At 41.9% G+C, this 26,698-nt stretch overlaps 1 protein-coding gene and 2 long non-coding RNA genes across 4 annotated transcripts; 1 reads left to right on the top strand and 2 right to left on the bottom strand.

Moving 5' to 3' along the window:
- Positions 1 to 1,568: 1,568 nt before the first annotated feature.
- Positions 1,569 to 6,025, bottom strand: LOC146045190 (uncharacterized). Its single transcript, XR_014465378.1, has 2 exons — positions 5,757 to 6,025; positions 1,569 to 1,797 (listed from the first exon to the last, which is right to left on the bottom strand). It is a non-coding gene; the product is annotated as an uncharacterized LOC146045190 (long non-coding RNA).
- A 3,573-nt stretch (positions 6,026 to 9,598) lies between these two features.
- Positions 9,599 to 19,949, bottom strand: LOC146045260 (uncharacterized). 2 transcript variants are annotated; one of them, XR_014465396.1, is made up of 4 exons: positions 19,791 to 19,949; positions 13,474 to 13,716; positions 12,712 to 12,819; positions 9,599 to 10,381 (listed from the first exon to the last, which is right to left on the bottom strand). It is a non-coding gene; the product is annotated as an uncharacterized LOC146045260 (long non-coding RNA). The 2 variants fall into 2 exon arrangements; XR_014465395.1 differs by lacking the exon at positions 9,599 to 10,381 and having other exon boundaries at positions 10,771 to 12,819.
- A 2,370-nt stretch (positions 19,950 to 22,319) lies between these two features.
- Positions 22,320 to 26,431, top strand: IRX5 (iroquois homeobox 5). The gene is made up of 3 exons (XM_083164181.1): positions 22,320 to 22,962; positions 24,640 to 25,042; positions 25,308 to 26,431. Exons 1-3 carry the CDS (start codon positions 22,714 to 22,716, stop codon positions 26,159 to 26,161), a joined length of 1,506 nt encoding a protein of 501 aa, XP_083020307.1. The 5' UTR covers positions 22,320 to 22,713; the 3' UTR covers positions 26,162 to 26,431.
- The last annotated feature ends 267 nt before the right edge of the window (positions 26,432 to 26,698 follow it).

The raw sequence follows: 26,698 nt of genomic DNA, 5'->3' as shown, positions 1-26,698 counted from the left end.
CCAGGTTCACATTTCAGGGCACAACAATAAAGGTAAAATGCCGGCCTTAGTACAGGACTTGGACCCAATAATGATGTTATACATTGTATGTAATAATAAATACAATTGACCATCTTTGTATACCAGTGGTTTCCAAACTTTTTTTCATTGCACCCTAGAGTATAGGCATATTTTTAATGGCACCCCAAAGCCAAAATTTTCTAAAAGAGAGATTCAGAAAAAAAGTATTAAGTTAAGTCAACTGTACCTAACGCATCAACATGGTATCAGCACAGTGGTATCAGCACAGATAACATGATACTGGCACAGGAATACATGTGAGAGAAGCGGTATCAGCACAGATAACGTGTGCTGACCACTTCTTCTCCTTTACGGAGATAAATAAATCCCTACCCCAGTGTTTAAAAAAAAGACAATTAGGAGGTGGTTGATTGGTACGTTACCTCTCTCCAGGACTTAGTAAATACACCCAACAGTTCCCAGAATTTTACAAACAGCTGGCACATGGAAAAGCATGCAAAGTATAGAGAAGGAATTAATATGTTGGTGTCAGTGTAGGTCAAGTTCATTTGCTGCTACAGTACCTGCATCTTAAATTATTCAGGGAGAATTTGGGACCTACAGAAAATATTTCTCACCTTCAGGGCCGGTGCAAGCCGCCGGAGCGCCACACTGGGGGGGGGTGTTGCTGCGCGGCCCAGGGGGGGGGGTTCTGGGAGTGATGCGGCTTGGGGCGGGGGGTGTCGGGAGTGTTGCGGCGCGGCTCGGGGGGGGGGGTGTGCCGGGAGTGATGTGGCGCAGCTCAGGGAGGGGGTGCTGGGAGTGTTGTGGTACGGCTCTGGGGGGGTGCCGGGAGTGAAGCGGCGTGGCTTGCGTGGGGTGGGGGGTGCCTGGCAATCAGATGCTCACCTCCATGCCACAGGACCCAGGCTGCTGCTGCTGCCACTCCACGGGAGGCGGAGGGGAGGATGGGCGATGCGGAGATGGCCATACCATCCAGGGGGGGGACACCTGCTCCATCTTCTGCCCTCCAGTGGCCAGCACCCTAGGCAAATGCCTACAGCTGCCTAGTGGTGGCGCCGGCCCTGCTTACTTTTGCCAAAATATACCTAAAATCACAGACATGGCAAAAGAGTGACCGGCAAAAGGAAAGAGACAGGAACATTTTATGTATAATTATTATGTACTCACACATTTAATGAGACCAATCTCATTTCACTAATGTTATAATTTTTATTTCTATTACAGATAATTCCACAGGACAAGCTGAAGCCGTTATTGCCCGCCATGTCATTCAGTCGGGGGTTAACATATATTACAGCTCTCTTGGGCTATGGATGGATTTGTGTGTGTGTATATTTGCAAACATGCTTTAATGTTAATATATTCAACCTTTCGCTCTCAGTTCCTCATCGGGATCTTCCACTAGACACTGGAAATGGAAACTTAGGCACACACACCTCTCATTTATATATATATATATATATATATATATATATATATATATATATATATATATATGAGGAAATGCAGAGATAAAGGGGGCGCCAAATAGTGCAATAAAGTTGTTTTTTATAAAACATATAAAATAGACATTTAATATCAAAGACTCGTACCGGGTTTGACCTCAGCAGTAAACTGATTACCACTAGATATAAAACCTCCTCACTGGCAATACAGCATGCACAAAGCCATAGTCACCGCTTCAGAAGACTTCCACAGGACCTCCTGTTTCTCTGGACTGCCGGCGTCTCACGGAGTCCCAGGGCTGCTCTTTTACCGGCTTGCAATTGCTCTCTGCCAGGAGATTTGGAATAACGTCACAATGGCCACGCCCCTACGTGTTTCGTCATGGACTTCGTCACTATCTCTCTATCTCTCCATTTCCTCTAGAATCCTTGTGCTTGGGATAAGCAAGTCTCAGAGGCGAGCGACGGTCCAAAAATAAAAAAAGGACAAGTGCATTCACAAATAACATTTATTGTCTGGTTGCTTAAAATAGCACCGACAGAAAAGCCCTATCAGTGGGCTCATACCTGCACGTATCAGTGCTCTTATACCACCAACAATAACCCGAAAATGTATATATATATAAATATATATATATATATATATATATGGCAAGGGTCTGTCACCCAAGGACCATGAAAACTGCAGCCAGTGCCCTCACAAAATCAGTAGACACAATCATAGATGGTGCGGCAGTCGCGGCTTATTCAATCAAATTAAGCAGACGAACGCCATAGCAGGTCAGGTCAACGTTTCAATTTTCATACAAATTGTCCTCAGGACAATACTGATGACAATTTCTATGAAAATTGAAACGTTGACCTGACCTGCTATGGCATTTGTCTGCTTAATGTGATTGAATAAGCCGTGACTGCAGCACCTTCTATGTTTGTGTGTATATATATATATATATATATATATATATATATATATATACATGTTGAGTATCCCTTATCGGGACCATGAGCATTTCGGATAAGAGATTTTTCCGGATTTTGGAATATTTTTTTCCCATACTTTCCTGGTCCCCTGGTGGTGCCCTGATGGTCCCCCAATGTCCACTGTGTCCCACAGCGGCATCTCCAGGCCCAGGGGTTCATTGTGCGAGTGCGCAGGTGTGGCAGTGATGCCACCGGTGCGCCAGCACACTCGCGTAATGCACCCCTGGACACCGGAGATGTTGCTGAAGAGGATCCTGAAGGCCACCATGGACAACGGGGATGAGGTAAGTATGAAAAAATAAATAAAAGAACAAACGAAATATTCTGAAAAACCACGGTTTTTGGAATATTTTGGTCTTTGGAATATACCGATAAGGGAGACCTGTGTGTGTGTGTGTGTGTGTGTGTATATATAGATATATATATATGCGATTGGTGGTGGTACTAGTGCTGTCAGTCCTCCTAATAGTTCCTTGTAGTGTGTATACACTTTAAAAGAGTGTTATAGAACTCTTTCTATAGTAGTTCACACTTCTCCCTCATTCCAGGGTGGCTACTCCCTCTCCAAATGGTTCTAGTTCCAATTGAACCCTTGTAGTTTATCTGAAAAAGGAAGTGAGATGGGCGCCTCCTAGTGTAGTGTGTATATATATATAAACGTCCAGGAATCGGCACTCCCAATAAGATGCAGTAATGTTAAACCGGTGCCTTCACAATGGGTAGGTATGTAGGTAGGAACGGTGCGGCACTCCCAGCATAATAAAGAAACTCTTAAACACCAATAGTGGTCAACGTTTCAATTTTTATAGAAATTTTTTCTATAAAATCTGAAACGTTGACCACTATTGGTGTGTAAGAGTTTCTTTATTATGCTGGGAGTGCCGCACTATATATATAATTTTGTGAAGTTATCCTCCACCTGAGCGATAGATAGCACCCCCAAAATTTAAGGAGTACCATAGACAGTGGTATCCAATAACTGTGTTTTTAGCCTGAAGTATTAGTCCTCCTGCTGGCGGGAGTAATCCATATGATCCTTATTCCCTACGTCTCATCATCATTCATAGGTAAGACAAGAATATACAGGGAGCAGAGATATAGTGTAATACTGTTAAAATATTTAATTAAATTGACAAAATAGCAATTTAGTTGTGCGTACAATGTTTAAAAATGATGAAAGCTTATCTGGTGTATGCTCCAAGTTGCATACATTAGCACAGTCACTGGTCAGCTGTCAGAGTTCCCTCAACGCGTTTCATCCGTGCTTTCTGTTGGTGCCTTCTGTTGGTGTGTGTGTGTGTGTATACACACACACAAACACACAGAAACACAAACAAACATACCAAACTTTTTGCAGCAATGTACAGCAGTGTTTTTCAACCACCGTGCCGTGGAACACTAGTGTGCCTTGAGCCGTTCTCATGTGTGCCCCCAGATATAAGGATTCCCCAACCAGTTTACAGCCACCACCAGTTCAGCTGTTATTTACTAGTATCTTCCTTTCATGTAAAGGGATAATGTATTTTATTTTTGTTACCTGTGGGGACCAGTGTGATTGTTTTTTATATGGGGGCCAATTGGTTTGTATTTTTTCCTGTGGGGGCCAATGTGTTTTGCCCTGTGTGAGTCTCATGGTGTGCCTTGGCAATTTAAAAATCTTATTTAGTGTGCCGCAAGGTAAAAAGGTTCAAAATCACTGATGTACAGGGAAGAGGCACTGATAGCTCTGAATGGTAATGCCTCAGGAGACATTTAGAAGCAGATGCCTCTTGCTGGGGTACTAATCTGCAATGCATCCTAGGATGTAGCATTGGATCTTTCACCATCCAATGGTTTTCAGCACCTATGGTGACATGCAAGCCGCCTGTTGTCAGGAAATATCTGTCCGACCGAGGTAATCCATGGTCTTTTCCTTCCTACTAAATGGTGGTGTTTGGTGCTTACCATAACCTTGACATGCCCTATATATTATACTCACAGTAACAATTTCATTTTCACCTTACAAAGTGTCTACTCAGATATACCATGAGATAACAGCTGCAAAGTAGCATCCCACTTTTACCTCACATAAGGAGCAATGTATCAAATATTGGAGAGAGCTATAGTACAGAAAGATAAATCCTATAAAATGACACTTGGAAGCTTATTAAAAAAAATAAACCAATCATCTTCCAAATCTCATTTTATAGGGTATGCTAGAATATGACAGAAATGGGCTGGTAATGTATACCTGTACTTTATCTCTCTTCAATATGTAGCCGGCAGAGAGGTGCTCCATCTGATGGGGATGCGCAAGTGTCCCACATGCACACACATCCCCGTCACTCGGGGGTGGGGAGCGGAATTCCTGCCCATTTCCACTTCAGGGAGACAGGCAGGGTTGGGGATGTGGGCAGTGAAGGGGGAGTGGCAGGGAGGTGACGGTGGGCGGCGGTGGGCTCAGACAGAAGGTGGCATGCAAGTGCGCCCTTATGTCTGATGGCGGGTACTGGCGGTTGGCAATAAAATTGCCAGGATCCATAAGCATGAGAGGTGCTCTATCTGTACCCTAAACTCACACATTTCCACAATAGGTATGAGGGAAAGGTGGGGGAGGTTAGGGATAGGCTGCTGGGGTGGGGCAGGAGGAGAGCGGTTAGAGTTATGCTGGGTACACACCAAAACGATTTGGGCACAATCCCATCAATCTGGATCCAATTCAGACCGATTGGATGCAGATTGTATGTAGATTGGGCTTGTTTGGATCGGATTCCGTTCCGATTCCGATCCGATGCGCATCCCCGCCATCGTTTGGTCATTTTACAGATCCTACCCGCTGCTGGTAGGATCTGTAAAAGATCCATTCAACTGAATACAGGTCAGATCGGATGCAAATCAGATGCAAATCGTGTGCTCAAAAGATGGTGCGACCATCGCACGATCTGCTGACAATTTGCATCCAATCCGATTCCAACCCAAATAGTTTTGGTGTGTACCCAGCATTAGGCTGCAGGAGGTGAAGATTAAGGGTAGGATTAGGAATATGTCACAAATATTTACCATGATTTGTTGCGACCCCGGTGTCGGTAATCTGTCGGTCCTAGGATTTGGTACCCAACCCGTTTAATGTAAGCAGCAGGTGTATTTTTCAACCAGTACGTCTCATTACATAACACCTACAGAGATCACTTTGACCATCCTTATAATAATCCTAAATTAACCGTACGCAGTTGTCTTCGCTGAAGTTCTCTGTCCCTGTTGAACTATCCACACCACAGTTGGGGCTATAGGTTTACATTTTCAATGCTACATGAAACTAATTAATACCTTGGCTCAGGGTCAACGTTTTGTAGTTGTCCGATTCCTAGGTTGTCTCATATTTTAATGTCTCAGCAATGGGATCAGCTGCATCTGAAGTCAAGAGGGTCCTGTGTATATAGACAAAGTTCCACAGTTACATATGCGACATCTATTCTGGTGTACCCTATATATTACAGTCATAAGGCACGGCGCACACTGAACTACCGGAATGAATATAGCTAATCATGAGACTCCCCCTAATCTCTGTACCTCTGTACTCCGGGGGGGGGGGGGGGGGGGGGGGTCACGCTGTTAAAGCCCCTTACTAGTTTTAAGATGAGGAAATATGTATTATTTTCAGTTATTAAAACAGCATTGATTTTAAATGGAAAACACATAGGGGGAAATTTACTAAGATGGGCGATAAAGGCCCTTATTCTGGTTCACTCGCAAATGCAAATTTCTTCTCAAATGGACAAAACCATGTGCACTGCAGGGAGCAGTGTGCGGAGGGGGGGGTGGCGCATTAGGTCGCCAGCATGTTTGTTGATGGTTATTAGGTCGACACCATTAAGTCGACATGCATTTAGGTCAACATGCAGGAAGGTCGACATGAGTCTAGGTCGAAATGGGTTAGGTCGACAGGGTCATTAGGTCGACAGTCAAAAGGTCAATATGGTGTTTTTCAAAAGAAAAATTATCCTAAATGTCGACACAGTTGACATGGAAATTGAAACGTAGCACAGCATCCCCTCGCTTGGCTCGCTGCGCTCTCCTTGCTTGGGGCACGGTGCCTCACTGCGCTCGGCAAACTATTTTACTCTCCCACCACGCCCTAGTGGATGGTAGTGCATGAAACACCACCTGTCTGCACATGTCGGCTCAAAACATTTTTAAAAACCCATGTCGACTTTTTGACTGTCGACCTAACGCATGTCGACCTAATGACCCGGTCGACCTAACCCATGTTGACTCATGTCGACCTTTCTGCATGCCGACCTGGACTCATGTCGACTTAATGGTGTCGACCAACATGCTGGTGACCCATGCTGGTGCGTATATCGCAGAGAGAACATATGCAGATTTAGATTTAAGTGAGTTATTTTGTCTCTATGCAGGTTAAATACTGGCAGCTTTATTTTTACACTGCAATATAATGTAGATCCCGCTTTGAAGCAAAACCCCACCCAAATCTAACTCTCTCTGCACATGTTACATCCAGGGACGGCAATAGAAATCTTGGGGCCCCATATACTGATATCTCTGGGGGGCCCCTACCCCCTAGGGATAGGCACTAATGGGGAGTGCTACTGTAGGCCCTAGTGGGAAAGGTTCAGGTTAGGAACTAGTGAGGCCCCTAGTGGGGAGGGTTAGGCTACTGGGGGAGGGGGTTAGATCGCGGGAAGGGAGGGTAAGGGGGGCAGGGGAAGGGAATCCCTCTTTTGGGCTGGCATTCTAACCCCGGTCATCCAGATGTATCCCATATACAGTACTGTATCTACACACGTATACCTATACACATATAACCAAACATACATATATATATATATATATGCCTACACACACATTATATATATAAATATATATATATATATATATATATATATACCTACACACACACTATATATATATATATATATAAATAGATAGATACACATAAACATATATACTGTATTTGCTGACGTATAAGACTACTTTTTTCCCCTGAAAAACATGCCTCCAAGTGTGAGGGTCGTCTTATACGGCGAGTGCACTTATATATCAAACTCTATATTTTGAGTGTTAGGGGGTCGTCTTATACGCCGGCAAATACGGTACCTACAAACATAAAATACATGTAGACCTATGCACACATATATAAGCATACATACCTATTACATGCACCTGGAGGACTCACCGTTTCTATAGTCAGGCTGTCTCTTATCTGTAGGGACCAGGGACAGATACAGATGGGCGATTGGCTCCCCTAGGCTGCCCTGTGCCTCGGGCTGTGCATGTGATCACTGCAAGGAGAAGATCGGGGAGGGGATGTCCCTCACATCTGCTCCCTCCACCCGCAGGGCTGCACCTATTGCTGGGTGGGCTGCAGGGCTAATGGCTTGCGGTGGGAAACAGCAGCGAGGTCATGTGCCCTAGCGGGGACAGTTCAGCAGTGGGGCGGCAGCTTCTGCCACTGTCTTGCACTTGTGTGCCTGGCACAGGCAGGAGACTGGACTGCTCCGGAAGTTCCTCAGCAGCAAGAGGAACGAAAAAGCCGGCACAGCGTCATCGGAACGGGACTCGACCAAGTGGGTAAGGGGATAAATGCTGGTGCAGCCGCCGTAGTCCCTGTAGGTGTCTCTCATATCCATCCAGGCCCCTCTGACCCTCGAGGCCCATTACGGGTGTCCCCCCTGACCCCCCTGTCACCGGGCCTGGTTACATCTGCCCCCCGCAGTGCACATGGTTTTGTCCATTTCAGAAGGAATTTGCCTTTGCGAGTGAGCCAGAATAAGGGCCACAGATCACATGAGATGTTGCTATGGGCAACCAATCAGATACTATCTATTATCGTCTAAAAATAAATAAGAAGTAGATTTTGATGGGTTGCCCATGTAAAATAGAACTCCCGTCTTAGGGGTTGCATTCTATATAATTTACATTTTGCTGTCAAAACTGAAAAAGCCTCTTCTTAGTAAATCTATCCCGTGGTAGAGAAGTCTTCTGTGCAGGACAAACTGTGGTTCATGTGAGAAGAAATGGTAAAAGTTCTGTTTATCTCTCAAACATAACGGAAATTTGCACCAAGCTGAATGTAATTGGATGCAGGCATTTGTAGATCTGTTCTTGGGTTTCCCTTGGCAGTTGGTTCTCCTGCGGTTGATATTAGAATTACTACTTTTTATCAAGTAAGTTATTAACATCCTCATTCCATGAGGTAGTGACCTTAAAAAAGACTGACCTAAAGGGGGCACTTTATTATTAATACATATATCTTCGCACATCTCATACCTCCCAACGTTCTCCCACAATTATTCGGAACTCCTGCAACACCCACTGCGCCAATTCTCGAAATGATGTGTGGCCTTGCAAAACAGGGGCTTAGCGATGCGGGAATGTCCGCGACCAAGAGACACACCTCCATATTCCGTTACTATGAGGTCATGGTCAGTGCTCTGTGAGCTTCTGCATGCCCCATGTCCCTCTGTTTGCAGCATTTAGATGTTGAAGCTGATTCAGTATGAAATACCAACGGTCAAAATCCCGACGGTCAAAATCCCAACATGGTCAAAATACCAACATTTAAAATCTCGACAAGGCCAAAATAACGACATTTAAAATCCTGACAAGGTCAAAATACCGACATATAGAATATAGACAGGTGAAAAAAGTCAACATGACTTTCGGTCGACAGGTCACTAGGTCGACATGGGTTTTTTCACAGTTTTTTTATCCATGTGTAGACACAGTCGACATGGACACAGTTGGAAGTCAACCGCAGCCCCTCGCATCACTCGCTTTGCTCGCCATGCTTCGGGCACTATTTTATTCTCCCACCACTCCCTAGTGCAGGGCTGGGCAACACCGGCCCTCCAGATGTTAATGAACTACACATCCCAGCATGCCTTGCATCAGTTTCAGCATGGCCACATAGCAAAACTAATGCAAAGCATCCTGGGATGTGTAGTTCAATAACATCTGGAGGGCTGGGCCGGTGTTGCCCAGCTCTGCCCTAGTTGATGGTAGGGCATGAAATACCGCCTGTCGGCACACGTCGGTCAAAAAATAGTGGAAAAAACATGTCGACCTTGTGACCTATCGACCGAAAGTCATGTAGACTTTTTCACCTGTGTACATTCTATATGTCGGTATTTTGACCTTGACTGGATTTTAAATGTCGGGATTTTGACCATGTCGGGATTTTAAATGTCTGTATTTTGACCTTGTCGTGATTTTGACCTTGTCGGGATTTTACATTTCGGGATTTTGACCCTGTCGGGATTATGACCTTGTCAGGATTTTGACCGTTGGTCAATGGTTGTCGGTATTTTGACTGTCAGGATTTTGACCGTCAGGATTTTCACTGCATCCCATTGAAGCGAGTGACAGCCCCCCCCCCCCCCCCGCCTCGCTCACATGGGGCCCTGCTGCACGCAGGTGGGACGCGGGACAGTCACAGAGACTGTCCTGTAAAAATCAGGATAGTTGGGAAGTATGCACATATACAGCGCTTTCCAGTACTGACTCTTTATAAGTATCGCACCATAAGGTCTTATTCTATATCAGACTGACGTTCAAAGTCATCTAGGTATACATACTGTACCAGAATTTAATGCAAAACATTCTGTATTTAAGGGCAACTTTCAATAGTAACATCTACCATACGACAGAACCCATAGCTAATAAAATGATAATGGTAAAAGCATATTGAGAGAAATGTCACATGAAGCACAAAATATAGATGTTGTAAAAACATGGCTTCAAATTTGATAGAAAACGACAGTGAAATGAGCAATGACAGAACCACAGGCCTTGTCACTCAGGTGAAAATCATCTTCCTTGGTGATAAATGAATCTATGAAATATCTGTGCTGTAATCCAGGAATGTGTCTGCTGAAGGTGAATTCAAGTTCTAGTTGTTATTGTCAAATATGAGAGCTCCAGAACTGGTTCTGTTAAAACAAAAAACAAAAGAGATAAAGCATATGTATACTTTAATACAAATATACATGACAGTCAGTGGCGTAACTAAGTTTTGGGCGCCCCCCCGCCGCCGCCCCGCCAAGCACCCCCAATCCCCCGCCGCCCATGCAAACCCCCCCCCCCCAATCCCCCGCCGCCCATTCAAACCCCCCCCCAATCCCCTGCAGCCTTACCTATAGCGCTGGTCCCGGCGGCTTCGTTCTTCTTCTGCTGAGGACCACCACAAAATGGCCGCCCCCATACAGCAGACAGTTTCAGAGAACTGTGTGCTATATGGGGGCGGCCATTTTGTGGTGGTCCTCAGCAGAAGAACGGAGCCGCCGGGACCAGCGAGATAGGTAAGTCTGCGGGGGATTGGGGGGATGTAACTATAGCACCGCAGCCCCCGACGCCCCCACATGCACAGCGCCCCTCCCCGCGGTGGCGGGGGCTGCGGTGCTATAGTTACGCCGCTGATGACAGTGGCAGGACTAGCAAGTGATGAGCTCAAGTACACACACACAGATGCTGTGATATATCACACTACACTTATGCCCCTTTTACACCAAAAATCACGGATCTGACCCGACATTTGGAACACAGACAGAGACGGCACTGCCCCCAGCCCCCGTCTGCGAGATGAATGGATGCCGCACACAGGCATCCATTCACCTCCTCCATGCCGCCGCTTCTGTCTGCAGAGTACAGCAGTGGAGGCTGTGTGTGCCCCCCATCCAACCTGCGAACGCTGCGGTCCGCAGGTTGGACTTCCCCATTGATGTACACGGGAGCTGGGTCGGATGACCAGGGTACCAATTTACACTGCTCTCTACCCAGATCCTAGCCATGTTCAACCCAGGACAGGACCTGGGTGGAAGTTCAGTGTAAAGGAACACGGGGTGACCCATTTACACCACCGCTGGCTCGGGTCTGACCCGCTGCTGACCCAGGATTTTAAGGCGGTGTAAAAGGGGTATAAATCTCCCCTATGCACTGTGATGCATCACTACACTACATCCCCCATGCGCTGCACTACAATACATCCACTCACAGGCATCACATGGGGGTGCAGACTGCCAACCTTCCAAGCAGGGCCACTTTATGAGAGGAGGAGGCCTGGGTTCAGCCTTCTCCATTCAGCCCACTCCTCTCTGCCGGTCGCAGCACCCCGCTGTGTAATAGAGTCTGAGCACTGTAGTGCTCATGCTCTACACCGCATGCGCAGAACTCCGAAAAAAGGGTGCAGCAAACTTCATTGTGGGACTCTATAGGTGTAAGTATTAAAAAATGGGTGAATTGTATGCAGTGTGGGCCCTTTATTGTGCAGAACATATAATCCTGGCCCCACACTTCTCTGTAATGTGAAGGGGATGCAGGAATTTGACCCACTCTTCTGTTGGTCCATGTAAACATACCAGGAAAGTAAATTTAGACTGATCCTTCTCTACACAAAGCTACTGCCTATATTTTAGTATTTAATTATGAATATGCTTGGCCAGAATCAAGGTACAATGACCATATGACAGTAAGCCATCCTTCATTGCATCCTGGTCTTTCAATGAACCTGGAATAAGTCAGGTCTGATAGCCACTCCCTGGCAGGTACTTCCTGGCATACATCCAAAATGAAGTGGTAGACTGCAATGTCCAAAAGTCTCTTGATAATCTCTTCTCTCTGTGTAATGAAATCAACACCTACAGTACTTAAGAAAGTGTTTACAGGAAGAATATCAACTCAGAACATGCAGCCTCCTTGTGGGTCTCACACTCGCCAGTAAATGTTTTATCCTGATGACCATTCTAAGAAATCATGCATGAGAACCAAGTTCGTCTTTCCCATTTCCATCCCAAGTAAATGGGCAATTTCCCATTGTGCTGCAGAAGCAGGGGAAGAATGATGGGTTTTGCATACATCATTTTGTAAGCCACTGTTTCCTAAAGCTGGAAAACACCAATACCAAAGTGGTTCTGTAGAAGCAATCCTGGAAGATGATAACAGTGGATGAAACAAGATGATACAGGTTGAGTCTCCGATATCGAATATGTTTAGTTCCAGATGTATTTTGGATATCAGATTTTTCTTTTTTTATGTATATTTCCATATTATAATGAGATATCTTTGGGATAGGACACAAGTCTTAATATAGAATGCATTAATGTTTTATATACACATAGATTAAATTATTCTATAGAATATTTTTTAATATTTATGTGCATGAACCATCAAAAAAGCAAAGGTGTCGTTATATTAATTGTGCTCGAAAACTAATTGTATTTTAGAATTTTTCATTTAAAAAAATTGTGGATTTAAGAGACTCTACCTGTAATAAACGTATACTTCCCTTCTTATCAGAAATTCCTTATTGCATCTTTGAAGCCACAATAAGTTCTTTACTCGAGCTGCAAATCATTCCAGTATTTTGAAGTCCCTGAAATTAAACAGAAGAACTTACTTGTGCCTCAGTTAAAACAAGAGTGAAACAGATTTTGTCTTAACTTGACCTATTTTCCATCCAAACAAAAATACCTTAAAATCTACTCCTTACATTTCTATGGAAATTATTATGGATACATTATATAGCCCACTGGTTTCATAGTCATCAGGGTTATGCAAAACCTTATTATCTAAATCATTGTTGAAAGAGGTCTTCTTTCAATCTAGTATTTTATGGAGGATTTCTGATTGTTTCCAGATTATAGGCATTATTAAGTTGGATTTTCGTTATGTATACATAATACAGGGCTGTAACTAGGGCTATGTATCTGGTCCAAGAACTTTTGGGGTGTCTGGACCAGCTCCCATCTCCAGGCCTTCTGGAGTTTATCGAATCAAACACTACCTCTGCCCCATCACAATGCTATGAAACATTTGCTCCACGAGGAAGAGTTTGTACATAATAATTTTTTTCATGTCTAATAAACACAACTCCTCACTCCATTCACTGAAGTGTCTATTGCCAGCTTCTTCCTCTTCTGCTCTTACTGCTGTAGATGTGAACCACCATTGCCTCCCAACATTTAGCGTATTCTTTGACAATAAATCTGTTGTTACCTACCCCCACATTTGACATGAATCAACTTACATATTTGTGTTGTCCCTTGATTTTTTTTGTCCAACTTGTATCATCAGTTGGCTATTGAGGTTATCCCAAGAGCCACTGTTGGTGGCACAGTGGGTGTAGTTACAGCATAACGTTTCACTTGTCCTTACAGGTAGATCACAGTGCTTTAACCACAGATTTATGAGTATCTTCTAAAGTCCCTCAAATGGAGCTGGAGCATCTGAGCCATCAAAAGGCCAACATGACTGATGTTCTTTCATTCCTCTAGAATGATACAAGCACAATGCAGGAGATATAACCAATCATTCAGCCTGCACCCATCAGCACAATGCAATCCATCACGCAGCCAACCAGTTTCACCTAACTTAAGAAGCGCACCAACTATTTATTGATCAGCATAAAACAAACCCATGGCATCCACACTGTTGGCACCCCTGGCTTAGATTAATGGATATTAACAGTGTGGTCTTGCATTGTAGGTGTTAAACAATATTAATCCCTTCCATATCAAACATTCATCAATGATCTAGACAGATCATAGAAACATAGATCCCTGATCAAGAGATGCAAACAGCAATTACTTCTGCACTGCTTATGTATACTGGTTTCCTTTTGTCCCTAATTCCTAACTAAAAACCTGCTGGCAGCACCAGGACCTACCGTACTGTATCTGCAAACCAGAGCCCCATAGTTGGTTCCTGGTGACTTAGTTACCTTGCTGGAGGTATCAGGGACTTAGACTCAAGCCCCAGATGGCAACACCTATTCAGCACACATAACCTGGTGCCATTGTGAATTTGCACCCCCTTGAGGTTACAATGGCTGCTGCATGTACAGTATGTCACCACATATTACCGTGAAAACTGCTAATAGGTAAGGATTTTCCCCTATCAACTCCATACAATGGTGTAGCAAAATGTACAAATTAAACTTTCTTTTTGATTTTCTTGTAATTTCTATTTACCACCTGAAAAATTCAAGCTTGGTAGTTAAAAATCTTGATTTTCTACTAATAATGTCAAAATGCGGTGTATAATTGGCACATTTAGGAAACAAAAGAGTTCATATTTCGGGCAAATACTCTTTCTATACAATACACTGAAAAATGGATTTTAGAACTTTTTTTTTACTTTATTTTTATATTATAATTAAATCTGTAAAAAAATGGAAAAATATTTCTTATATTCATTAAAATTAGCTCTATTTCTTTGTACATCTGTTTCACAGGATACACTGGTAAAACATATTCCTCGGTGGTAAAACAGTCCAATTTATTGTCAATATAAAAAAAATACATATATTCAAAAGGATCCTATACAAAATTGTTATTTTCATTATTATAGATTTTCCAATATATAATCTTATTAAATTGTACCATAACGGTATCATATGTACTGTTACATCAGTCAGCCACTAAAGGATGTTTTATGGCTTCTACCGTAATTATTAAATGCCACATTACCTGCGCAAGTAAAATAATTAAATGCCACATTACCAGTTTTGCTCCCAGCAGATGTTGTGTTGGCAAATGCATAAATTACAAAGAATTACAAATGAAGTGACGACATACAATGTAAAATTCGGGGATGTCTAGATGAATAATTGCTTTTGTTTTTATTTCTAGATTTATTTTCCCATCTATTCTCAAAAACGTATTTTATTTTCTGAAATAACTTTGGTTTTTGTATTGAAAAATGTAGCTAGCAAATGCCTGTGTATGTCTTTTAAATAACAACATATTTTAACAGCAAACGCATCTGGTATGGCCTTTTACGTTCATCCTGAAAAATGTTATTATGTTAATATTATTAAGGAAATTCCATTTTCTTCTTCCTGTATCTCAATTAGTGCTATGCACATCTCACAGATATTCATCTTGGTTGGCATATTTGACCGCTGTTGTGTGATACAGTTTTAAAGACGACCAAGGATATGAACTGAAAGAATGCACCTTTGCCTACACTCATGTTTGATGTTGAAGAATGTATTATAGATACGCCTAATAAACATTATCTACTCAGTTATAGATTAACAATAGAATTGTAGACAGAACATGATTGATAACCCCTGAAACCTTCAGAACTCGATCTTATGCTTTTTGAACCACTTGAATTACATTTTTTATAAGGGCACACAACATTGCCTTAGTTCAGCTGTAAATAAATGATGCACACTGACAGCAATGTTTATACTCGCATTGAACAGTAACGATACCTCCCTATTGTTACAACAAGCGTTATACCTAATATTACATAATCTTCTAATAATGGTATACTCGCATCAGTGAGTTTGTACGAGAGAGGTCAGCCAACTGTCCCACCCCTTTTTTTATTACTAGAGGCCTGAACCCAAATACCTGATTTGAAAACCCACAGGCAATCATCCTTCAGTTGAAATCATGATTATATTCCCACAATAGAAAGCTAAAATGTTGTGATTTTCTGTTGGGATTATAGAGTGCATTCTTCAATCATAAATTCACTGGGGAGAGGTGCATGTTACACTGGTAACCGGGGAGATCCAAACAGGGTTGATGACCTGGAGCAGTTTTTAGATAAGTAACTATGAAATAATACAGCAATTCCTATATTAGAAACTCTATCTAGTTGGTAATCAGGAATTGCTGGCTATTTTGGCAGCAATAAGAGGTAAACTATACATTGGCTCCGCAAGTTATTTAAACTACTACATGATCTCGCTGTTCTCTTATAAACCGAATGACAACATAAACTGATTTTGTTTCGTAACTACCATCTATTGTGAGGTACAAATGTCAAATTACTTTGAATAATATTAACAACAATCTAGTTGACATGGCAGTTCGGCAAGTAAAACTATTTATGGTATGTATTCCTTCATTTTCCAGCATTGCACAGAAATTAGTGCTGAACTTTTAAGCAGCCCCAAGTCACTAAAGCAAAGCTCAAAGGTCTGCAAACAATCTCAATTTTTTTTTTTTAAAGACATTCATTGTAGCTATTAGTGAGAAGTCGGTTAGCCAGACAAATGTATCAAATAAGACAGATGCCTTGAAACAGTCAATGATTCACATCATACTAGGAACATTTTTCCTTAATGCCAGTTTTAAATAATGTTTATAAACAGTGCCTACCAAACTGCTTTCTAGTTCACTGCAATCTCCCCCCAGGGCTCTAGAAACACAGTCTGCTGGAAGACTATGTTTCAATTACTATTGCTTAGCATTCAACAATACTCCAAACTGGCTTAGTCTTGAACAAATATTATTTAACCACTACTGAACCAGACGCACTCTGTTTCTATTTGTCAGAGGACTATGAGGGTCACTGTTACAATATACTGGTTAATGTATAGATATAAGAAAAACGATTACCTTTATGTTTACTGCTGCATAGCATATGGTAATAGTGTTAAGGCCTTGCGTTCATTTCCTTTCAAGACTCAGGTAGTGCTGAGAAAGAGAGAGTGTGTGTGTGCGCGTGCGCGTGTGTGTGCGTGCGTGTGAGTGCTTGTGTGTGCGTGTGAAATAATATTGTAACCTCAATTACTGAGTTGAAAAGATAAACATCATCTGGGTGTAATGTTCTGTATAATACATTATCACAATTTAATAAAGAACAACTAACAATAAACTAATAGAATATTGGTGACCGCCAATGTAGAGTTACATTGTGGTTAACAGAAATTAGTTGGTTTATGTACTAAGCCCTAGAGAGAAAAAAAGTGGATAGAGAGAACGTATTGGCCCATCAGCCCCTAACTGCCATATTACTGTGTTTAAAATATGACAGTTAGTAGCTTGTTTTTTTGTTTAATTTATCTACGTCCGCTTTATCTGTCTCCAATGCTTGCTACATAGACCCCTCAGTTACCTAGACCCTTCTACAAGTTATAGCTTTTGCCTGTTACAATATATATATATATATATATATATATATATATATATACATACAGAGAGAGGGTCATCGCCTTCTTTCAGTTCCTAGCATTACTGAATAGACATGTTTCTCACACAGTCCTATTGCTTCCTATCACTTCTAGAATCCCTTGGCTTACCTGTACACTGTAACTCCTCCCACCCTTCACTCTTTCTTTGACAAGAAACTTTTGAAGTATTTTCAGCTCGTCTTTTTAGATATTATAATAAGACGATGATAGACAAAAACATATATCATCGATTCACAATCAATTTTTCAGCACACCTAACAAGTATACAACAGAATGTAATTATACATGTGTTATTAAATGAACGCCTTTCACAATTTTGCCCGTTGCAAAAATCTCATAATTCTATTCTTATTAGCAAATATGCCCCCTTTCCAATGTGAGGCCAGCGGACAGTGACACTGTATAAGTCTTTCTTTTGACCTTTCGGAGCAGTTCCAAAAATATCAATGTATTAAAACCATCTAATAATATCAGTGCAAAATGATTTTCAATATACTAATATAGGACATTGCAACTGATGAAACTGTATGCACAACCCATAACTGTATTTATACATAACGCTGCCTGCTTATGAAACATTATTTCAGCATATAAATGCCTAGGAGGCTTACAAATATATTTAGGCTCAGCAAAGATTATGCATTGCATTTCAAGAGGTAATTGAAATCAGAGTTTTGACACAGTTCCATTTAATTTGAATAATTATATTCAATGTATAGACCATTTTAAAATGTGAAATGGGTTTTTCTGTGCTTAAGTGAGGATTAAATATTTAGCATAGGTATTTTAAAACCGGTAAAAGAAACCAGAGGCATATTCCATTTCAATGAACTGTTGATATGATATTGTGGGGACATTAGCTATAATTTTGCCTTACCGTAATATCCCATTAGTCCAGGACAGTCATGGATTACACAGGTTAGGTGGCCGATTAAAACAAGGTGAAATGTAGTCTTAAAGTTCTAGCCGTAGAACCTGGATAAGTCATGAGAGTCCTGGTTAAAGGTATAGTTTGGTAAGCCAAGTTATAACAGAAGGTTAGGTTTTCACCTGTCCAGAGGTGACTTTAGAAGAGGGTTAATTAATGCTATAGAGGCATCAGGTATAATTTTGTCTGAGTAGTATTAATTCATATAGATTTGTCCCTTTGCATTGCAAGTAGAATTTTGATGGTAGATAAGAACCACTTGGTCCATCTAGTCCACACTCACACACACATATACACACACGTTTTTTTTTTTCAGGAGCCAATTAACCTACCAGTATATTTTTGGCTTGTGGGAGGAAACCAGAGTACCTGGAAGAAACCCACGCAAGCACAGGGAGAATATACAAACTCCACACAGTTAAGGCCATGATGGGAATCGCACCCACGTTTCACAAAAAGCCATGCGATGTGCGATGCAATTTCACTACGTTAGCGTACGTAGGAAATTTGGGTGCCCTGCTAGGAAACAAGTACTAACGATACATATATATATATATATATATATATATATATATATATATATATATATATATATATATATATATATATATATAACATTTTCTAAACAAAAATCTGGATAGCTGACAACCAACCTTTTTAAAAGCATGAAAAAATGATGAAATGAGACTGAAACTAAATAATGTTTTATTATTAACATTTCCAGTATTAATTGGCTGTGGTCACCCCTCACTCTCTCCTGTGAACCATAACTTCAAAACTGCCATTCCAATATTCATGGGAATCTGAAAAAGTTCCAATTATGAAACTAAATAACAGGTCTGAAATAAAATTTAAAAAAAAATTGTTTTGGGGTTTTTCTTTACTCCAGATTTGTTATTGGTATGAAAACAAAAGAACCTATGCAATTAAAATAAAGTAACAGACATATAAAATACAAAAAAAGGCAAAAGAACATGATGCAATTGAAAACTAAGCAACTGACATACAAGAAAGCAAAAGAATGTGATACCATTAAAAATCATAGAAATATAAATTGGGAAAGAGGGGGAGGGGGGGGGGAATCTTGTAAAGTTAAGTATTTTGGTGCAGTGCCTGACAGGCAGAATCACGTTAAATGGAAAGGAGATCGTCATCGATACAATGGGATCTCTCACAGAGGGACACCCCCGCACCCCTCTGCATATATAGGGACCTGTAAATATTGGAGGATGTGTGGCTGCTGGAGCCTGTGACCCTCTTCTGATCCCCAGTGTAGACAGGCACAGTCAGATCCTTTCCACATGATGGAACAAGCAAAATGAGAACTCGGAGCCTCCCACAATGGAAACAAAAGTTGGCCAACAAACTCTCAGGGACACTTTCTGTTGTCATGAGCACAAGCTGATGCACAGACAGAAAGAAAACCCCAACAGTGTGTATGTGACTCTCCAGCTCCACCAAATCCCCACCAGACCCCTCTTACCTTCCTCCAGATCCTGCCTCTTGGAAGCATAGAACATCTCTGAGCTGGATTCTATCCTCTGCCCTGGATCCCTGTAATTATTAACTGTCTGATTGCACAGTGTATGGGAGCTGAGCAGGTCACTATTGTCACATAGCAGGGCATCAATGGGCGGTGACGTCACTATAAGAAGCACTCTCCTTCTCCCAGGGATCAGCACCTCCCCTGGGCCAATCAGCAGCCAGAGGTCTGCACAGTAAAAACCAACCACAGGCAGCGGGCGTGCATTTATGTTAATTAGAATAGAAGGGGGGGTGTTATTAGTGGGAGATTAACCCTTGGTGCGCTTCCACAAAGTCTGCTTCCTTCTCTATGGCACACATGGTCTCACACTATTATTATTATTGTTATTATTATTATTATTATTATTATTATTATTATTATTATTATTATTATTATTATTATTATTATGGTTATTGTTGTTGTTATTGTTGTTGTATTTATTTATTTATTTCACTGCCTACCAATCAATGAAGATCTTATATCGGTCATATGCATGTGTGCAGCAATAAGTGCACAGCTAAGGATTGCATATGAAGCCAGCAAATAGCTTCTGCATAACTGGTTCTTGTGCCGGCTCTCACAGGCAGGGGGAATTATTGCTGGGCTCTGATGAGCGCTATATAAATACACTCAATGAATTAGTAAAAAGCCTGGGAATTGAATCAATAATCAGGAAGCAGAAACCCTCCAGATAATGCTCAGAACGCCAATTAAAGGTCTTTCCCCCAGGAAGAATTCTGCTCCATAGAAATGATGGAAACTCGGAGAGTATTTACGTGACTCTGATCTGTATCCAATGTTTGCAGGGTATATAAACTAGATCAGATCCTCACCGCTTACTTAGGAGTGGGATAGATCAGGAAAATAATTTGCTGATTAATATATATAACTCCCCCCCCCCCCCCCCCCCCACACACACACACACACACACAGAATCGAAGTCGTTTTTTCATTATATACTCTGCAAAAAGGAATAATGTGACAGCTCTGACTAGAATACAGTAATTACTGTACAGTGACCATACTGGCAATAATTACAGCAATACACCAAATCAGGGGTACCCACCTGGGATCACACAGAGGAGCAGAGATCGCCCCAGAGATTACTGATGCAGACAGGTACATTGTAGGGAGATACAGATATAGTTATATATATATATATATATATATATATATATATAATCTTCTCCAATGTCCTGTGAGTCTGCTGCACGTTTGTCTGTAATCTGTTTCCGAGCTCACTGAGATTCTCTAGAACCCTTTGCTGTTATTTGACAGGGCACCCCGCGTTTCTGTTGGGGTCCCCCCAGTTCTGCGGCCATCTGTCGGTCCCCTATTACTGTGCAGTAGGTAATCTGTGAGCCCAGGTACTGGATGTCTATGGGCTGCAGTCGCGTCCTCGCCGCATAGCGATCATTATATATCACACAACAACAACCGATAATGGTTTACACACAACACATAATAATCAATCATCAATGTGCATCTTAGTACATTCCTTCCTCCAAATGTAACTAATGCAGAACACTCTCCAATCCAATCCGAGCAGAGAATACATGAATACATACCTGTGTACTTACCAATATATATCTATACTTCTCTATAGTCTTATATCTGTATATCGCCATAAATATATTATACATATTATATATCTGTGTGTAGTATATATATATATATATATATATATATATATATATATATATATATATATATCCATATCCTGCTGGGAAATATATCTGCTGGAATCAGAGGAGATTACATTCTTTGATCTGTAGGGATTTACTATACTTCATATGGTTTTAATCTGCTTTCTCTCAAAACATTTTATGAGTTTTAGATAGAGGAGTAAAATACCTTTATTCTTCTAGATCCTGAGCTAAGTCCATCGCTATAAGCTCATCTTACGTTCTGTCTGTAATCACTTATATTCCTGGAAGTAGGAACTAGAGCACAATGCTGGGTGTAGTAGTATTATCACCATCACCTTCATCATCATTATTATTATTATTATTATTATTATTATTATTATTATATTTCTTACACTTTGCGCTATTTGATAAATACATATAATACTCAAGGTCAGATGTAGCAACAGGTGACGTCTATCTATGTAATATCTATAACAGGTGACGTCTATCTATCTATCTATCTATCTATCTATCCATCCTACATGTTGATGTACCTTACAAATCGCTATCGTATGAACTGGCTGTGTCATTATATATAATCCGGCTGAGCACAGAGTTAACGTGTGTCCCCGGGACCTGCAGCAGCAGCAGCAGCAGCAGCAGCACCCCCCCCCCCCCCCCCCCCCCCCCTTTAGTTCTGCGGGTCAGGAGGAGAGCCGAGCCTTCATGGTAAGTGCTGAAAGTTAAGGCTGCTCCTTTATAGAGCTTGCATTGTTCCTGATGGTCATCAGAGGCAGATTTTCCTTTGCTAGGGAGTCACAGAAGAGGAGAAAGCATGCTGATAATTGGGCAGCCCCATCCCCATCCATCCCTCTCCACTGACAACACCCAGAAGGAGGAGCATTAGGCGTCAGATTCCTCAATTTCCAACTTAGCATCTTGGCAGGACCTTTTTTTTCTCCTGCTTCCAAAGCTAAAGTCTAAACCAGCCCACACTCCCACCCAACCTTTCCCCCTCCCTCTCTGTACAGAGGGAAAGCACAAAAAAAAATCTTAGCAGGGAGAAAGGCAGTAAGGAGAAGAGTGAGGGAGAGGAGATACCAGCAGCAAGAGGCACCAGGAACAGCCCTGATCTCCCCCAAGTCTGCAACTGGTGGGGTTCCTCACCTGCATTACATTCAGGGGACCCTAGCACAACTGCTCCCCCATTTTTTCCTGGCAACGTGTGCGCCTCCAAAGATTAGGGTGTATGTATGTGTCTGGCCATGTCCTATCCTCAGGGCTACTTGTACCAACCATCTGCTTCTCTGGCTCTGTACTCCTGCCCTGCCTACAGCACCAGTGTCATCTCTGGACCCAGGACTGATGAATTGGGGAGGTCCTCGTCTGGTTCTGCCTTCTCCCCCTATGCTGGATCCACAGCCTTTACCGCCGGTTCTGCTGGCTTCAACTCTCCCCTCCAGTACAGCGGGGATCCGGCTGCTGCCTTCACCTCCTATGTGGTAAGTACAGTACTGCCCTCATCACTTCCATCATAAGCCTACAGGATAGGGGTGCTCAGCACAGGGGGGGGGGGGGGGGCTACATAGTCCCCAAATTCTAACTGTGGTAGAAGTTAAGAAACTGAACTGTAATAGTCACAGGAGTACATGTAAACCATTGCAGCAGGTTGTACAGTGTCAGATCCCATTGAGGGCTGTGTTCCTATCACACCTAAGATATTCAGTGTATATTATTACTGTATGTATATATATATATATATATATATATATATATATATATATATATATATATATATATATATTCAGACAATGGAAATGCTGTATTCACCTTTATGCAAATTCACTTCCAGTCTATTTCTGTAACCCCTGGATAATTCCCTGGACCCAGAATCCAATCTCCTGCTCTTCTGTGTGGTTTTAAAAGTTTTAAAAACAAGAACTGAAACTAGTCATATGTTGGAAGTCCAAGGCCTATTTGATTGATGGCTCTTTAAAGTTAAAAAATCGCTGGGACCATGAATACGTCAGATAATTGTTATACATTTCCCCTAACGTATTAGTACATATAAGTGTCTCTATCTTGCCTGGCAGTGAAGGAGTTAAAGAGTAATCTGAAATATGAGGTATGTTTCCAATTACAGAGGATTCCTCCATTAGACAGAAGGAAAAAAAAAAATCAAATCGAAATGCGATCTTAAAAGCGTCCATTTGTCGAATCCGTTTCACTTGAGGCGGATAAGTGAATGCGATTTCACAACCAATCTAGACTTAACTATTTACAAGCGCTTAATGATTGATTACCAATACATTCAATGGTGTTAGCAGATCGCTTTAATGAAGTGGATAATTGCAGGGCGAGTGTGAACTGCAGCCAGGAGCATATCTATGTTAGTAAATACCTGATTTGCGTGCGTGGTTGTGTTATTGTGCGTGTGCAAATGTGTTTATCCCAATCCAGATACACACAGGAGTGCGGCCTGTCCCTGTGTATTTACTGCTCTAGGAAATAGAAATGTTCTTCATCGCGTTTGTTAGCTCAGTGCTGATTTAATTACCTGTATGAAACCCCTTGCGACTGTCGATTTAATTAGATCTTTGCGAAATGTTTAATTTATAGTCCTGTGGTTCCCTGTCAGAGACCCATTCTTAGGTGTGGTTACGCTGGCAAATTAAAGGGTACATTCAGATTCCGACTGTTGTTTTGGCTTCCAGGTCCCAGCTGTATAAAGAGTCGTTTCAGTGTACATTAGTGTCTGCTGGTGTCATCACAAGTAGTAGTGTAATTGTGCATTCAGGCATTGCAAAAGCCACTTAGTAATTGTGCAAGACAGGCAGGGGCCCAGACTGAAGGATGCAAATTGTTACAGACCTATGTGACTTGTGTTTGTTATGGATTGGGAACATTTTCTGGAATGCGATATTTATATATATATATATATATATATATATATATATATATATATATATATATATATATATATATATATATATATATATATATATATATGGATAGTAGTTTTAAATCATCTTTCTCGATATAAGATGCAATGTACTAAATAATATTCGGCTCAAGGACGCTTTGCTGTAATACTGTATATACTGTAATTCTGGCGATACATTTGCCCTTATTGCGTGTTACAGTTGGTGACATTTACTATTGTGTCTCCATTTCTCCAGGGTTCTCCATATGACCACGGCACAAGCATGGCCGGCTCCTTAGGGTATCATCCATACGCTGCACCCCTGGGTTCTTATCCTTATGGGGATCCGGCTTACAGGAAAAATGCTACCAGGGATGCTACCGCCACTTTAAAGGCCTGGCTGAACGAGCACAGGAAGAACCCTTACCCCACCAAGGGGGAGAAGATAATGCTGGCCATCATTACCAAGATGACCCTCACCCAAGTGTCCACCTGGTTTGCCAATGCCCGGAGGAGGCTGAAAAAGGAGAACAAAATGACTTGGACCCCCAGGAATAGAAGTGAGGATGAGGAGGATGAGGAGAACATTGACTTGGAAAAAAATGATGATGATGAACCTCAGAAACTGGAGGAAAAGGGAGATCCAGACGGAGATGCAGGTTAGTCCTTTGTGCTCTGAGTGTGTGTGTGTGTGTGTGTGTGTGTGTGTGTTTGTGTATTTGTGTTTGTAGATGTGTGTTTTGCTTTGCATGAAGTTACTTAACTGGAGGTTAATGGTAAATGATAATGATAATTACCTAGCTAATAGTAGAGTAAGAATGAAAGTAATATTGTAGATATATACAGAATACATGTAGACCATAAGGCCCACCGCACAGTGCTGGGAATTGTCCTCACATCTCCATATCTCTATTTAATTTGCAGTGAAGAGGAGCCCACTCGTGGAGGAGCATGGTCTGGTAGAACGTGACCCCATACAGGTGAAGGAGTTGGTCTCTGTCAGGAGTGACTCTGAGTTGAACGAAGTGGAGGACAGTAGTGATAACCTTTCCAAAAGTTCTGCTCCAGCCTCCCCACCATTGTGCCCCGCCAGCCAGGCCCAGGCGGCAGTAGAGGAACAGACTGTACACAACCACAATCATCATCTCCACCACCACCATCTCCACCACCACCGTCAGCAGCAGCAACCATCCCAGCATCTTCACCACCAACAACTGTCCTCCAAACCAATAGACCTTGTTCACCGGAGCCCCCCAATAGACCTTGTTCACCGGAGCCCCCCTATCCAGCATGGCACAGCCTCCAGTAATGTCACCTCAGTCATCCACTCCCCCCCAGCGGCTACTAATAAGCCTAAACTGTGGTCCTTGGCAGAAATAGCCACATCTTCGGACAAGTCCAAGGAAAGCAGTGAGGCCACAATTGGACCAGGGTCAACTACAGCCCAGAACATGGTTGGCAGTGCCTCTTCACCATCCAGATCGCCCTCAGCCCCATGCCATTTCCCTGGCAGTACAGTTTTGCCCCGTCCCCTGTATTACAGCACACCATTTTACCCTGGTTATACGAACTATGGCTCTTTTGGGCATATTCACAGCCACCATGGACAAAGCACGACCCCATCAGCCAACAGTAACCCACATTTCAATGGATTAACCCAGACTGTGTTAAACAGAGCCGAGGCTTTGGCCAAAGAGTGTAAGCTCAGAAGCCAGTCTCAGGCAGACCTTAGCAAAGACACTTCTTATGAAATGAAGAAAGGTATGTCCAGCCTTTAACTTTGGCTTCTCCGAGCATTGGGACAAATGTAATTTATTAAAACATAAAATGCCTTGACAGCTTACCAATTCACCATCGAGAATATTAATAATTCAAATAATGGGCCAGCGCAGAGTTCATTTTTTGCTGGTCTGAATATGTTTTATTCCATCTGCAAAGAAAGACATAATTTGTATCCATATGACTCTGTATATTTAATGTAGACATTTTTGTATTTAAATGGATCATCACTATCTTTGAAGTAAATTATGGAATTATTCGTTGTAAAATGAATTATGCTGTTTTGTAATATAAATATATATATATAAACCGCATTGTTTTTTTCCCCCGAACTGTTTCATAGTTAATAATACAAATTTAATTTAATTTTTAAAAGGTCTCATGATTATTTTGTGGTTTGCACCTTTGCTAATTGCTGAATTAATGGAAATCAGATTTGCCCAGGTACACGTTAAATGGTCTTCATTTTTTTAAGACGGCTCGGCAGATACATTGGGGCGACAGGTCTTGTCGATGTATTGATAAGTCGTATACGG

The sequence above is a fragment of the Crinia signifera genome, chromosome 11 (genome assembly GCF_055691185.1).
Source record: "Crinia signifera chromosome 11, ASM5569118v1, whole genome shotgun sequence".
Lineage (NCBI taxonomy): Eukaryota > Metazoa > Chordata > Amphibia > Anura > Myobatrachidae > Crinia > Crinia signifera.
This window is presented reverse-complemented; position numbering and strand designations above follow the sequence as displayed.

Excerpts from the sequence above, each read along its gene's own strand:
- IRX5 (XM_083164181.1), top strand. The coding sequence starts at position 22,714 with ATGTGTCTGGCCATGTCCTATCCTCAGGGCTACTTGTACCAACCATCT. Across the intron at positions 22,963-24,639 it reads CTGCCTTCACCTCCTATGTG|GGTTCTCCATATGACCACGG; the intron begins GTAAGTACAGTA and ends CCATTTCTCCAG. Across the intron at positions 25,043-25,307 it reads AGATCCAGACGGAGATGCAG|TGAAGAGGAGCCCACTCGTG; the intron begins GTTAGTCCTTTG and ends TTTAATTTGCAG.